The sequence below is a fragment of the Pleuronectes platessa genome, chromosome 22 (assembly GCF_947347685.1).
Source record: "Pleuronectes platessa chromosome 22, fPlePla1.1, whole genome shotgun sequence".
NCBI lineage: Eukaryota > Metazoa > Chordata > Actinopteri > Pleuronectiformes > Pleuronectidae > Pleuronectes > Pleuronectes platessa.
The window spans coordinates 6,976,229-6,992,576 of NC_070647.1; the positions used below are offsets into that span (position 1 = coordinate 6,976,229).

Sequence of the window (16,348 nt, forward strand, 5' to 3'; positions counted from 1 at the left end):
TACACACGCTGACCCTCAGCCACTTTAAGCCTCATCTCATGTCACACCTGCTGGTATGTAGGTCAGTGTTTAAAAGACACTGACAGCCAATCCCACCATTGCACTGCTGTGCATGTCCAGGACACGCTCCCACCACTAGCCTCACGCCTGGTTCTCTCACACACACACAGTGATGCTATAGGACAGACTGTAGCCCCCACAAACCAGCTGCTGAGGCTGAACTCCAGCATGGACACAGGACGTTGACCCATTTTCTTTTAATCAGCTCTTTAAGTTTCGTACTGGATTCAAAAGCACATAAAGCATTTTATCTCTGCATCTGTGATCTCTATTTAGAATTTTCAGCTTTTGAAACTCAAGCTTAGAACTATAAATTGTGCTGTAAAACTTGATAAAACAGTAAAGGAAAGATGAGAAAATGTTACTTATGGCTGTCACTTGGTCAGGCTCTTTTTACAGAAGTGTTTACATTAGTACGAAGAAACACAGAGAACCATTAATAACAGGAGGATTCTTTTGTCTTTCCACAGCTGGTCAAACGTCTGTTTTTATGCCTGTTAGCTCATATTCCCTCGACCTTTGACCCCCTGTCGCCCTGCAAAGTAAATTACAGAATGAAATCTTTGAAATGGGTCTCTTTCTCTCTGCAACCCGTTTCCCTGATCTGAATTAAAACCTGCTCCGCCGGGAGACCTGGTGACGTTTTCCACAGGAGCCTCCAGGGGCCTCTTTCAGTTCACTTACATAATTTCTGAATGAGGCTGGGGCGGCGTTCACCGTCCTAGTCCCCTTCCCACAATCCATCAGGGCTAAGTTAGGACTACAGGGCCCTAGGGATGTGTTAACACTACTGTGGCGCCTGTGTTATGTCAGGCAAAATTTCATAAAGGGAAACTAGGCTTCTTGGGTATTATGTGCTCATCCACAACAGGATGTGATGTGTCAGGTTTGATTCAGGATTTGACAAGTATGAACTATTTAACATTTTGAAGCTGAAAAACAAGGTAGTCGGCATCAGGAGACTCAATAGCAATACTGAATTTCAGCGATTAATTCAGTATGTAGACTGATGAGGCAGGATCAATAGGATATACATGTGAAAAGACGTACATCTAAATGGAATACTGATAAATTAACAAAGAAAACAGTCAACTTGACATTATTTAGACCTTTTATTTTTGTCCACATAAAGGTTATCTTTGATGACAGGAAACAAGAAAAGTAAATCTCAACAAGTTGCTGTCGTCATCGCTACATTCAGACACTCCACTGCTGATCGGAAAATATAAAAAAAATGTTTATGTACAAGCGAGGAAGGGGAGGCGTGTTCATAGAGTCTGTTGGTGTGTGTGTAGCTTCACATGGAGACTTCACATCTGCTCCCCGAGATCCAAAACCCGAAACTTGTCTAGATTGTAGAAGCAGGCCTTGACGATCCGCCCGCCGAAGTAACGTCCGTTAAGATCAACCACAGCTGCACAGGAGAGAGAGAGAGCGAGAGAGAGAGAGAGACATGTGGGTCAGTTTGTACCAAAATACATGGACATAGAAGAACAGGATTAGTGCTGTCATGTTACAGAAACCGAATACGCATTCAGATACTCTGCAGTGTCCCAGGATGACAAGATTCTAACAAGGGGCTTTGATTAAGCATGTGTTCAAATGAGAGTGTAAGGAAACCGAGAAGAGTCTGGGGGGTGTGTGTGTGTGTGTGTGTGTGTTTATCGCTAACCCACAATTCTCTGAATTCATACGTGTCAACATGTTGTGCTGGAGTTGAACTATCGTGTAAAATGGCCCCTTTAGCCTCAAACAACAGGCTGTTCTCATGAGAAGAAATGTTTTGACGTGTGTGTGGAATAATCTGTTGTGAAAAGCTCCGGGTTGATGCAACCACAGCTCCTTCTTGTGAGTGATGATGGGCTGGCTATTCTGAGAAAATAAGTTGGAATATGACATCAACATGGTTTCTCTTAAGTGTTTACGGCTAAATAAGTCACGTACAGTGAACACTGTTCTGTAGAACTAGTTCTCTTACACAAACACACACACTGAGGTTACCTTCCAATGAAGGACAACTGAGACACACAGCGTTCATCCTGTCCCGTGTGACAGTGTTCACCTTATCAATGAAATGGACAATCTCATATTGTTTCTGTGCCTCAATCCAGTAATGGGTCCGCTCCACTGTCCTTGAAGGACAGGACAGGATTTCCAACAGTCAGCACATTGTCCCGCAGCACCTTCATTTCCTGTGTGCCAACACTGGATGTACCAAACAACGTGTGGGTTGCAGTGATCAAACCGAGCGAGGCTCTGACTTCACTTCTTTGAAAAGTGTGGTACATAAACGCATCACTTGTTTTTTCGCCGATTCACCCACCGGTGGTGATTCAAGCTACATGGTGTTCTTCAGACTGAGCCAAGTAGATACAGCGGTTTTATAGGATTACTATCTACAGCTGAATATATTCACACTGGTGATGCCCAGATGGCAGTTGATTCGCGGGTCGGGTGGGTAGGGTCTAAAAATGTTACATTTGTGATTAAAAGCACGTGGGGGAAATACGCCAATTGGACGAGTCATCAGAGCGGAGTCGCGTAAATCCTGAAACAGTGGAAGATATTTTATTTTTAGAATGTTAATGCCGGAGCAGAAAATAAAATAATTCATTTGGGTGGGTGATGAGTTGATGAGTCAAGCATACGTGCGGATGAGGACGATCCGTGCATCTCCAATACTCCCACGGTGCATGTCTGAAAGTAGCTTCAGTCACACAAAGAAACCAGGATCAATTGGACTTGTGTTGTCAGAATGTCCTGCTGATCTTTTAGCAAAGACATCACCTTTGACCTCTATATGTTATAATGGGAAGCAAGGGCAATAGTCCAAGGTAAAAGCTAGTTCGTGGCGATCAAATCATCATCTATAGAAACCGACCATGCAGTGCGAAACCTCCGCATAATATTTATGACAGTGGCCCATGTAATCGTTCTTTGAGTGCGTGTCCCGCTTTCTCTGGGCTGTGATGTAAGCGCGGTTCTGTCGGTGCCGCGGGGAGACGGATGGGTTGCTGGGCCACATGTGCTATAACACCACAGGGACCAGAGTCTCACCTTGTTCCTGATCTGGGACAACTCATTTAGAATGGGACACACTTCCACCCACATTACTGGAGCAGTTATACCACGATAGGACCAAAATTATGCAATAACATAAAGTTGATCTCCAAAACTAGATGTTTGCAAGATGACCCTTCGCAGTGACTATGCGAGACAACAAGTCCCCATGTCCATTATTTCTTCTGATGTCGTTCGAAGTTGTGCACGTAAACCACTGACCTTTGATGGCAGACTCCACCCTCTCAAACTCCAGAAATATCCTGACAGCCGCATCATCATGAACCTCCGCAATCTGAGAAGGAAATTGTGTTTATTATCATTTCTATGTCTGATCAATAAACGTCAAATCAAGCCCTGTGATTCGCTTCCCTCACCTCGAATATGACACATTTGACCACTTTGCCGTATTTCTCGCACTCTTCTTTCGTCTCTCCCTCCAGGTCTTCATCCACTTCTCCTCTGCCCACCATGTTCTGTGAGACGAACAACGGTAGATGATGAAATGTGATTTTTGACACCTGAAAAACCTTTCTTCCACAAGGTTTTCTACTGTCTCCTTTTGACGGTCATCTGATTGGTTCACTTGTAAATTTTCACCATTATTTCATGATTTTGTAATACACAGAGAGACACACGTACCCTCAGCAGAACCACTTTGGTTGGGTTTTTGAGGATCTCTGTGAGCGGGTTTGCATCGGACTTCTTGGAAGGATCGGCTAGTTGGATGGACACAGACACAAAGTTAACGACTCTTGTTGGTATCATGTTGTTTCGTTCAAGACAAGGAGCTCGATTGAATACGTGTGATAAATTAAACAATCAATCCGTTTTTGTCATATTTTAAAGAGCTATTTTTCATTGTGTTATACATGCTGCTGAGAAACTGGTCTAAGTGGGTCAACTGGGCAATCGTTCAATTGTTAGTATTGCTGGATAAGCGACCATGCAGCAGGAAGGAATACTGCCTTGCTCAACGGAACACTGGCATATACAGATAAACAGAATTTATACTGTACATGTAGCAGCTTACTTAACATTTTCTGCAAGTTTCCAATACCGATAAAAGCTGGTGGAACAGTTTAGCTGAACTAAAGCAGCAATACGTCTGACATCTAGTGGCCAAAAGCAGTCAATGTTTTCAGAGAGAAGCAATAGGAAACATTTACTCAGATGGAGCATTAAGAATGATATTTATCTTTTTTTCAAATATTTGCACATCATGTTAACCCACTCTCTCTCCAGGTTGTTAGTTCCAGGTAACAAAATCTCTAAAAACTCACTTATGTTATTGCATCCTTTTTCTTAATGCCATGGTGACATAAGACTTTAATTCAAGAGTCAGATATAAGGGGGGGTATCAATCTTCTCTTCCAACTCTAGGTCAGAAAGTGAATTTCCCAAAATGTATTATAAGTTTCCCAAAACTATAACTTTAACCAAATTAAGCCCAATTTCATCATGTTGGGAGAAGTTGGGAGAATGGGTTAAAAAAAACTACAGATACAGGCAGGTCTGAATCAGAAGCAGGTGTTCGAGAGGAAAGGAGAAGGACTTGCAGTTTGAAGCTTTTGTAATAAATAAAGGTCACATTTAAAGTAGATAATAAAGAAGCCAAAGCTACAACATGAGAGCAGAGAATGGCATTAAAAAAGAAGAAGAGTGGAACTAACACCCACATCCAACAGAAAACCCATGCAAAACTCTTAATACACCATGCCTGTGGGAATGCAATGTTTGTGAACACTTCTGCTTTATGTTTGGTGACAGGGAGTCTTAATAGATAAGCACATGCAAACACAAACACTTCTAGAATACAGTATGGGGGACATAGAAAAATGTAGAGGAGGCCCACCTGAAAAGAAGGTAGAAGTCTCAGCAACACCTAACAGACTGGACCCTGCTGCTCAGTCACACACACACACAAACAAACAAACAAACAAAGGCAACACAAACAATCGCACACACATGTTACACAGAATGAAAAAAGTATAAAACATATGAAAACAAGGTCACAGTAATTTAACCAAATGATGCCAATCTGACATTACGATGTTCCATCGATGAGTTTAGAGCAAAAATACACATAAAAGAGCTCTAGTGAAATAGAATGTATATGTTGTAACTTAAAGTCAGTACAGATTAAACAGAATGAGACACAGGAGTCACAAGCCTAGGTCAGCTTTCATGCTGTTGGCACGGAAACGAGACTTGAAAGCAAGCAAATTGAAGTGGACCTAGAAAACTAAGTGTGGAATATAAAGCATTTATCATGTGGATGCTATTAACAGAAAAGAAGAAAAATAGAGTGGCTTTACGTTTTTCTGCAGCGTCGCCTATGATGATCTTGCCACCTCTCTTGCTGGTCTTCTCCACAGACAGCGCCGTGCTGAGGCCCTGCTCATGCTTCCCCAGGCCCTGGCCTTCTTTGAAGCCGTACTTCTGCATGATCTTATGGGCCACCGTACCTCTGTGGGAACAAGTAGGTAGAAAAACAACATAAAAAGGTGACTGTCCGTGCTTTGTAATTCGCCATATCAGAAATGCTGCATATAAAAAGAAACCAGATACAAATCATATTTTTTGTTACAATACAAATGTCTGGTCTGTGTGTGTGTCCCACCCACCCCATGTTGGCCAAGAAGGAGCTGGTTGGTCCGGGCGGCGAACGTGGTCGCTCTGATTCCTCATACATAGGTGGTGGGATTGCGGCCTTCGATCCTCTGGCAGGACGAACTTCATCCTCGTAGGAGTATGAAGAGGAGCCTGAACACATAAAAGAAACACAATCACTTGTAAGTTTGTCTTACATTTTTATTGCCAGCTTGCCTAAAATACATACACTTTAGGTGGATAACTATTAATAGACATAGGAAAAAAGAAACCCAAACCCTTATTCTAATACAGGGCGTCATGGGTCATCTGTCACTTGCGCATAGATCATGTTCCTGTTCGTGTCCTTGTAGATTCCTGATGTTTGTTTATTTTTCTTTAAATGAGTCTGGGTTTTCTATTACTGAGCCGTTTTTACTGTGTATTCATTCAGCTACAGTTTCATTTGATGGATAATCAGACCTACCGTCTCTGTCCATAAGTGATGAAGGAGGAGCGATGGCTGCTCCACCCAAAGCTGAGAGAAACAAGTAGACAGAGAGAGAAAGAGGAGAAATGATAAGTTTAGTTTTCGTTTTGGCTGAAACACAATGACTCTGATAAAGACCTAAAAACGCAACTGTATTGTCAGTGATGGCCAAGTGCCAACATAGTTTCATTTCTCCCTTTGAATCCCATAAATCACTCACGTGGTGCACTCTGTGACGGAAATTACATTTCCAGACACAACATAAGCAGAAATTCCTCAAAAATAACAATGAACAAACAGTCTGCGATTGAGAGGAAACACAGAAAAAATTATTCTGTTCCTAAAAATTACTCTTTGGTTACAAGTCGGAAAAACAAAAAAATTTCGGGCAAGGCCGACATTCAGACCATGGCATGACTTTCTAATATTGATTGATTACAGATAATTTTTTTTAAGGATCTATTTTGATTTTAAGCTTACAAACTTAAAGACGGCTCAATAACATCCACTCAATCACTCTGTAACATTAATGATAATGACTTTCCGCCAAGCAGTGGCAAAAACTCACTTCGTTTTTGCCGCTCTTTCTCGTACTCGTCATCCTCGTCTGAGTCTTCCTCTGTTGCCGGGAAACGAGAGAAACCGGTTGGAGCTACTCCATCGTGCCTGTCTTTCCTTTTCCTGTCAAACACCAGGTATCAGATTTCAAAACAGGAGTCACGGGATTCTTTAGTTTCTTAGTAAATGAGAAATAACCTATTTCTACAACATTTACTGATTTACAGATGCATCAAGATTCCACAAAAGATCCCAAATAGCAATAAATGTGAAACGTAGAAGAATCAACAGATTGCCAATTATTCTTTAAGTGCAAGGGTAGATTAATTGCAGTATGTTTTGTGCTACTTTGATTATTTTGCCTCCAACATTATTTCTCTCCTATTTAATCCCATCTCTTGTTTTCAATCACTGTTTTGTCAAGTTAATCAAGCATGGCAGTACTTTTCTCTCTCCTCGATTTCCTTCTGCCGCTCCTGCTCCCTCTGCCGCTGTCGTTCTTCTCTGTGTCGCTTCATCACCTTCTCATAGTCGTTGGGGAATATCGGGTCATACTCGTCCGCCAACGGGATCAGCACGTCGCCCGAGGAGAAAGCACTCGGCACATTGTCCTGAAGCAAGCACAAGCACATTCTGGACACTCCAATGTCGTGATGTCGATTTATAAACTCTTATTTTAGCAGACAGACTTAGAGATGAACACTTGTGATCGGCTCTCTCAGTAGGTTAATACAAGGTCTGAAAAGGGTCCATCATTGCACTGGTTACACAGCTGCATCTTGCGCTAAGGTTGAGTGGAAACACACGACAAGAACATCAAGCCAGAGCAGCATCTGGAGCGCTGACACTCTGGTTTGCAGGTTCACTGGTAGAGACTGACCTTGAGTCCAGCGGCAGCGTGTGGAGGGGTATCTAGGATCTGTCGCTCATCACTGGAGCCTCCCCTCTTTAGGTCAATGACAGGAGCCAAGACAACGGTCTGCTTCATTCGCTGCGTCTACGCACAAAGCCCAAAACAACAGAAACAGGGAAAACATAGACATTAGGGTTGTTTGTTCTTGTTGTTGTGTGCATAGCGCCCACGATCTTCACCAGGGCCAGTGCTGTAATACCTGTGTACTGTGTGCCTACCTTAGCCTGGGTCAGAGCCGCTTTCTTCACCTTCAGCTGGGACTGAAGCAGCTTGAAGTTCTTGGACCACCCTTCGGTCTTGGTGTCACTGGCCCCCACGCCGAGATCATCATACAGCGACATAACTGCCGGTCAGTGCTCTTGTTCACCGCACACAGTTTTTTGAATAACTAGCTAACCCTCAGCTAACGCCAGCTAATGCTAACACAGCTACTTAGCAATAACTAAACGCGTTAGAACGAATTATTAAACCCAAAAAACAAACCACAGGTCTCGTTTGAATCCGCCGGTGTTGGAAATATCAGGACATTGACTAAAAGATGAGTGAATATGACTGAATAAAGGTAGAGGTGCACTTTAGATGTAGCTCCTCGCCAAACGTGACTAGAGGATGCTGCATAACAACAAGAAGTGAAGCGCGACAGTCAACGACAACTGCCAACGCGTCCTGCTCCTGCGCCACCTGGCGGCCTGGGGGACTGCACCCGTTTCCACTGTCGCGTAACCTTCACTTGTGAACGTAATCAATCCAAGTCCGGAAGTGTTGAGCTGCCAAATAACGTGTCACGTGCAGAGATTAACGCGTTTAATAGACTTAAATCGACAAATAAATGAGTTGTAGTCCAGCGTGAGAGTGTTGTGGAAAAACTATAAACGTGTCCTCCGGTCCTCCGGCAGACGTCACGTGACCGCCGCGGAGGAGGGACAGGTCGAAAGTGAAAGTGACGGCGCAGTGTGAAGTGTCAGCGTCAGTGAGGATGGTCTGTACCGGGGTCAGTTTACCTGCTGGACACGATGCAGTGAGAGGTCAGTTGTTCTCCAGATGGATCCGGGTTCACTACCTCTCTCGGTTCGCGTTGTGATCGTGTGTCTGCTCGGGGCCGCGCGCTGCTCCTCCGCCGGTAAGCACCGTTCAGAACTCCCTTTGACAAACCGGCGATTTGACTGCGTGTGTTCACTGCGCTGCTCAGCTCAAACTCTGCGTATTCAAACATAGCAACAAGGAATGACCTGCTGTCTGACATGTGTTCCGCGTGCATTATTTTCATTTATATTGGTCGTTTTTTATTTGTCTATCTTTCAAGCTTTTCTTTCTTTCTTTGTATTATAGTTTTACAACACACATTTACTACATAACACAATAATAACAACACGACAATCAATGTATGACCGTGTTGTATGTATTAAGTGATATCAAGAAGGCAGTCAGGCCCATTTATTCTATGGTAGAGTTTATATTTTAATAGGAAATAACTCAAGCCTTAAACAGATAGTTTCAGATTCACTATTGCGCCAAGGATTTTCAGATCATTAGAGCTGTTTGAAAGTTTTCTGTAAGTTTATGTATTTTCTTCATGATTTTCTTTTAACTTCTTAAATGTATCTAATACACAGACCAAAAATACAAACATAACCAAATCAAACTATAAATTTGAATTGTATACATATATATATATATATATAATAAAATTGAAACGCAGTCAAGTCTCTAAAGAGACACAGAACAAAAATACTATGACCAAATTTATGTGTGCATGTGTATTCTACTGTATTTATGTCGTACATTTTAATGTTTAAAGACAATTTACCTGGGAAGAGGATCGATGGAAGATCTTGTTTGTTGAAAGGAAATCACTCAAACTGTATAAAGAGACACTAAACTGTCAGAGGTTACATTTTCTTTTATTCATATATGTTAAAGTTTAGAGTTAAAAGTTATTTAGTCTGCATCATTAGTCATTTTTTACACCTCAACATGAAAGTGACACCCAGTCAAGACTAACTCAACACAACACATGGCACACAATGATCAAAGTATCACAACTAATCAAATGTATTCAAGTGTAATATAGTGTACACAGGCCTAAAGAATTGTAGAGTCAGGCCCATTTAATCTCAGATGGATCTTTTATTTATCTGCAAACTGTATAAACAGATATTTAACTTTTAGTTTCACATTCACCCCATGGATTTACAGAAAAAACTCTGGCCTGTAAGCTTTTTGAACAAACACCTTGTAGCACCTACAAACTTCACAATGCATTGTTTGCAGGTGGGAGGTGAGATCTACTCCATCCACCAGAGTTAATGTGCAACTGATTAATTCATACATGAGCTATAAAACGGATTCTGGAGTTACTGTTAAACTTAAAGTTGCATTGTGTTTGAACATCCATCTAAATGCCACCCATATAAGTCTTCTAGTTTTTCCCCTTTGCTATCTCAAATTCACTCACAAGAAAAAAACACTGTATTAGATTGCCGTCTCTGCATTGACCTGTGTGACCTTGTTGTTCTTTTTTCCCCCTTCCAGACAACATCAATTGTAATTGTTCAGAAATCCCTGAACTGCCTCTGACGAAACCTCCACCCGAGACCTGTAAAGAAGCATTTCGCTACACGTGTAAAGACGGATACGTGAGGAAAGCCGGAACATCGAACCGCATCACATGCTATGGGAATAACAACAGTGCTCCGAAGTGGACTACGGCCTCGCTCATCTGCATACGTAAGATTTATTATTGTTTGTCGTTTCGTTTGAAAAGCCCAGTCTTAGAATTCAACCGGATTTTACAGAGATAGCTGCTCCTTGAGTGAAGTACTGCTGTGTATCTCCCCACACGGTTACTGGAGCTTGACCCACAGGTCTCAGATTACAGGACAGAACTTAAGACACAACTTTAGCCCAGCGTGTACAGTCAAATAGACACAACCGCCAATCATGCATTACGGCCCACGCCATCTGGTGTAGACAACCCGGTGAATAAACATGGGGAAGTCGAATAAAAGCTGTAAAAGATCGGTTGAACCAGGCGGCATTTCTGCATTTTAGGGGGGGCCCTGTTGAGCCATTTAGCCACACCCATTCCGGATTACTCTAGAATACTTACATTTTCATCAGGCCCGACACAGTCGTAAAGTTTGGTGAGTTTTCGAGTATGTTCGGGCCGTCAAACATGCGATTCATTCTCCTGAATAATCAAACGACAAGCAATACAAATACTCCTGCCAGTAGCAGTGGGAAGGAAGTCAACAGGTGCTTATGGTTGAGTAGGGACAGCTTCTGCAACATAAGACCTGTCTCCCTTAGAAACACTGCTGCTACAAAAGCTGTCATTCCACACAAACTTCTCTTTCATGCACTTGACAAATAGATGGGCATTCTGGACAAGGAGCGACATATCATCAGCGTAGAGTAATATCTAGTGCCTGGCTATGTATAGCGATGGATCATGATACACCTAACCCTGGAGAGACTATTGCCAAGTGTGGGGTAATCAGGCGAAGTCCACTATAGTATTATGGCAAGTATTAGATCCATCGGTTTTACAGCTTGCCTGATACTCTCTCTTGCACACAGCTCCAGTTTTATATATTTATTTTCTAACTTAGTCATAGCTTCTTGTTGCAGTAGGTCGATAAAAATGTCCAACTTCTCATTTGTATTTTTTAGCCGACCCTCGGAGAACCACAACACTTCCGCCAAAGATCCCAGTAACAAGTGAGTCCTCCCTGTCTGCATGAATCAAGGGGAAAATAGTGGAAAGTCGTAACTTTTTTACGACATGACTTCCTGGCTTTAATCAATAAAGCGCAAAAGCTCTGCTTATCAAAGAAGCTTCATCGGGTGTATTCAACCGTGCAGTGTTTGTTTGTGTGTGAAGAGCGTGCATGTGAACAAACAAGAAAAGCTACACTATGCACAGTAAGATTTAGTATATGCCATGTGAGGCAATTTGTCATGGTGTGCGTTTGCAGATGGTTCAACAACACCACAACATCAGGGAGTTCTGTATTCGCATGAACTGTTGGAGGTCTGTTTGAGATCATTTCTGTTAGCATCGGCAGCACGATGCAATGATACTTCACAGAATGAAGGTCTCCGGTTCGAATCCCGGTTTGGCCAGGGGTTTTCTGTGTTGTGTTTGCATGTTCTCTGTTCCGTGTTTGCGTGGGTTTTCTCCGGGTACTCCGGCTTCCTCCCAAAATCCAAAGACAGTAAAAGGTTGATTTGAGCCTGTAAATAGACTCGATGTCTCTGTGTGTTGGGCCTGTGATGCACATGGGACCAATGTCAGCTGGGATTGGCTCCAGCTCCCCCTGCATCCCTGAAAGTGGTACATGAGTCAAATGACCATAGTGTGAAAGGTGTTGCTTTTAATGACACACTTTTAATGGCCATTTTAATGTCTTTACTTCGCACAACTCTTCTCTCTGGGCTCATTTTCACTGCTGTCTCTGAAAATCCACCTGGCAAACACCACACAACACATACACAAAGTTACGCTCGTAGTTAGGTGGCAAACATACTGGAGCAATCAGAAGCTACAGAGCCAGGTATTTTTGGCTCAGTGGTTGGTGAAGACCAGAACAGAGCTACAAAATGACAGTGAATATTGAACATGGAAAAATACGTTTTTCATGTTATTTAGCGGTAGTTTTATTAATAGTAGTGATGGTAGAGGAAGCAATAGTGAAGTGACATAGATATTAGTAGTAGTATGATGAGTCATGTTAGAAACAAATCTTGTCTGGTCATCAGCAGCGTCTTTCACCGACCTTCGGATGACTCAGAGCGGAAGCTTCTCATCTACTGGGGTTCTGGAGAAAAACAGCCTCAAGCCTACGTCACTTGATGTGCAGGTTGATCACTCACAGGGTAAGGAGCTCACCACACACAGACACACCACACCACACCACACCACGGCACACCACACACCACACACACACACACACACACACACACACACATACACACACATTTTTGGGACTTCCAGCAAATTACTCCCAGGCACATCGAAGAATTAGGATTCAAGTATTTTCCATCACTCTTCTATACAACAATATTTTGTATATTGTTGCATATAAGATGAAAACATACTATTTGTATTAACATCTTGTGAATTATTGTAAACACCACACGTCGACCAAAAAATGACACATTTAGTCAAATGTTTGCTGTCATATTTAAATGACAAATTTATTATTTTCTTATTTATTTTCTTTCAAACACCCGAGTTGATGTATTTTACTGCAGCTATTATAATATTTTGTTGCTATTTTTTCAATCAAGTTAAATAGGGGTTACATGAGAAATCAGCAGTAATGTGTAAATCACGTCTTTAGACTTCGGCAGGGCTTTCCACAAATTTCTAAAATGCAGATCGGTAAATGCATAATCGAACCCAAAGGGAAATCTTACAAATCTTTTCTTTCATACCTTAAAAACGTAGCAACAGACTGGACGACACAAGCCTCGTCCAACCAGCTTCCCAGTAACGGGACGGATAATCCTCACCTGTCCAGCAACACTGACCACAGTAAGTTTCACACTGTCACAATACCCAGTTTCACCACATATCCTGGTATGATCTGCTCTGATCTGAAATAAGCAGGTGATGCTTTTAAATTATAAATACTCATCATTCAGTGACCATCCTCATCCAAGTATTATTATAATTTTTTATGTTCCACAGACTTATCTACTTCAGGTTGTTTTGTCATCTTCCCATATTTTGTTAGTTAACTGCTCATGAAAGTAGTTAAGATGCGCATGAACTGTTGGAGGTCTGTTTGAGATCATTTCTGTTAGCATCGGCAGCACGATGCAATGATACTTCACAGAATGAAGGTCTCCGGTTCGAATCCCGGTTTGGCCAGGGGTTTTCTGTGTTGTGTTTGCATGTTCTCTGTTCCGTGTTTGCGTGGGTTTTCTCCGGGTACTCCGGCTTCCTCCCAAAATCCAAAGACAGTAAAAGGTTGATTTGAGCCTGTAAATAGACTCGATGTCTCTGTGTGTTGGGCCTGTGATGCACATGGGACCAATGTCAGCTGGGATTGGCTCCAGCTCCCCCTGCATCCCTGAAAGTGGTACATGAGTCAAATGACCATAGTGTGAAAGGTGTTGCTTTTAATGACACACTTTTAATGGCCATTTTAATGTCTTTACTTCCCACAACTCTTCTCTCTGGGCTCATTTTCACTGCTGTCTCTGAAAATCCACCTGGCAAACACCACACAACACATACACAAAGTTACGCTCGTAGTTAGGTGGCAAACATACTGGAGCAATCAGAAGCTACAGAGCCAGGTATTTTTGGCTCAGTGGTTGGTGAAGACCAGAACAGAGCTACAAAATGACAGTGAATATTGAACATGGAAAAATACGTTTTTCATGTTATTTAGCGGTAGTTTTATTAATAGTAGTGATGGTAGAGGAAGCAATAGTGAAGTGACATAGATATTAGTAGTAGTATGATGAGTCATGTTAGAAACAAATCTTGTCTGGTCATCAGCAGCGTCTTTCACCGACCTTCGGATGACTCAGAGCGGAAGCTTCTCATCTACTGGGGTTCTGGAGAAAAACAGCCTCAAGCCTACGTCACTTGATGTGCAGGTTGATCACTCACAGGGTAAGGAGCTCACCACACACAGACACACCACACCACACCACACCACACACACACACACACCCATACACACACATTTTTTGGACTTCCAGCAAATTACTCCCAGACACATCGAAGAATTAAGATTCAAGTATTTTCCATCACTCTTCTATATAACAATATTTTGTATATTGTTGCATATAAGATGAAAACATACTATTTGTATTAACATCTTGTGAATTATTGTAAACACCACACGTCGACCAAAAAATGACACATTTAGTCAAATGTTTGCTGTCATATTTAAATGACAAATTTATTATTTTCTTATTTATTTTCTTTCAAACACCTGAGTTGATGTATTTTACTGCAGCTATTATAATATTTTGTTGCTATTTTTTCAATCAAGTTAAATAGGGGTTACATGAGAAATCAGCAGTAATGTGTAAATCACGTCTTTAGACTTCGGCAAGGCTTTCCACAAATTTATAAAATGCAGATCGGTAAATGCATAATCGAACTCAAAGGGAAATCTTACAAATCTTTTCTTTCATACCTTAAAAACGTAGCAACAGACTGGACGACACCAGCCTCGTCCAACCAGCTTCCCAGTAACGGGACGGATAATCCTTACCTGTCCAGCAACACTGACCACAGTAAGTTTCACACTGTCACAATACCCAGTTTCACCACATATCCTGGTATGATCTGCTCTGATCTGAAATAAGCAGGTGATGCTTTTAAATTATAAATACTCATCATTCAGTGACCATCCTCATCCAAGAATTATTATAATTTTTTATGTTCCACAGACTTATCTACTTCAGGTTGTTTTGTCATCTTCCCATAATTTGTTAGTTAACTGCTAAAGAGATGCACATGAAAGGCTTTGGATCACGACATAAAGCGAAGGTTGTAATGGAGCATAAAGGAAGGAAATGGCTTTACATTTATTTTCCTGTTTCTTTTATAGAACTTGGCACGACAGCAACAGCCCTGAGTGTCTGCGCTTCACTGGTGATCGTCTGCGCTTTAATGGGAATCACCTACGTGGGTTATAGAAGGTAATGATGTGAACATTAAGGGTTTAAGAATGAATTATATATGTGCAATTATGTCTCGTTACACTTCATGAAATAACTAAAATTGAGGTAGAACAATTTGATTCACATTTCTGCCTTCAAATCGTGTGTGTTCACTTAGGGTTTTAATTGTATCACCATTTTCTTTGTACCTCAGGAAGTCTCAAAGATATGACATGCCGGCGACAGATGAAGAAAAGATATCCATGAGGGACGTTCCAGCTGAACTGGCGTCGTAGAGTTTGTACCCTGCAACCTTCTGCTGACACAGGAAGTCCAGAGTTTAAAGCTGTAAGTCAGCCTTTTTAAACCCCTGTGGAGAATCTGAGAAAAAAGTTCACGTTTTCAAGAAGGTTGACACTAGGTGGGAGTTAAGACTTTTGTAACTTAATGTCATACACAGTGTTTGAACTTCGGAAGACACACACTTTCATTCTATTTTTGGAATACATATCATATATATTATATATTGATTTCCAACTACAAGGTTTGGCATTTCTTTTGAACGTCCCTTTACAAGCTGAAAGTCTCCTCGACCCCAGTGAGAGCTCATACTAAATGCACAGAAAAATAACAATTAAAAAGCTCAACATCAAGGTGTTGATCTCGTATCGACAGCTGAAGGCTCTTTGGGTGCGTTGACGTCAATGACTGATCAGCTGATAAGGTCCTAACGATAGACTGTCTGTAAAGATGGATGACAAAAATGAAGCCAAAGTGCCTTGAACCCCCACTGGTGGCTTATAGTTTATAAACCCGCCTCCTCCATGGTAGTGAATGGGACATGCTGGGCCGACATAAAAACATGATGCGATAAAAAAAACAAACATAGGAAACATCCAGACCAGCATCCCTACTGCACAGATTCTGGCTCCAGATGATGTTCTTGAGGTCCTCTGGGTTAGGGTTGGGGATTTGATTTTTATTAAGAACTTTTAAATAGCCCCTCAAAATGCATATATATCAAGGACGTGACCTCACTGTCA

At 41.8% G+C, this 16,348-nt stretch overlaps 2 protein-coding genes across 8 annotated transcripts; one reads left to right on the forward strand and one right to left on the reverse strand.

Annotated features, from left to right (window-relative positions):
* Positions 1–1,153: 1,153 nt before the first annotated feature.
* rbm17 (RNA binding motif protein 17) lies at positions 1,154–8,580 on the reverse strand. Its single transcript, XM_053415080.1, has 12 exons — positions 7,892–8,580; positions 7,641–7,757; positions 7,205–7,371; positions 6,771–6,883; positions 6,200–6,250; positions 5,748–5,886; positions 5,439–5,590; positions 4,976–5,023; positions 3,763–3,839; positions 3,498–3,596; positions 3,343–3,415; positions 1,154–1,474 (listed from the first exon to the last, which is right to left on the reverse strand). The coding sequence occupies exons 1-12, from the start codon at positions 8,012–8,014 to the stop codon at positions 1,371–1,373; spliced, it is 1,263 nt and encodes a 420-aa protein (XP_053271055.1). The 5' UTR covers positions 8,015–8,580; the 3' UTR covers positions 1,154–1,370.
* A 1-nt stretch (position 8,581) lies between these two features.
* il15ra (interleukin 15 receptor subunit alpha) lies at positions 8,582–16,189 on the forward strand. Of its 7 annotated transcripts, none has more exons than XM_053415084.1 (9): positions 8,582–8,698; positions 10,206–10,400; positions 11,346–11,393; positions 12,435–12,551; positions 13,126–13,212; positions 14,188–14,304; positions 14,850–14,936; positions 15,254–15,344; positions 15,520–16,189. In XM_053415084.1, the coding sequence occupies exons 1-9, from the start codon at positions 8,650–8,652 to the stop codon at positions 15,599–15,601; spliced, it is 873 nt and encodes a 290-aa protein (XP_053271059.1). In that variant the 5' UTR covers positions 8,582–8,649; the 3' UTR covers positions 15,602–16,189. The 7 variants fall into 7 exon arrangements, with proteins under 7 accessions (XP_053271059.1, XP_053271060.1, XP_053271061.1 ...); XM_053415081.1 differs by having other exon boundaries at positions 8,589–8,793; XM_053415083.1 differs by having other exon boundaries at positions 8,589–8,793; positions 14,191–14,304.
* Positions 16,190–16,348: the final 159 nt, after the last annotated feature.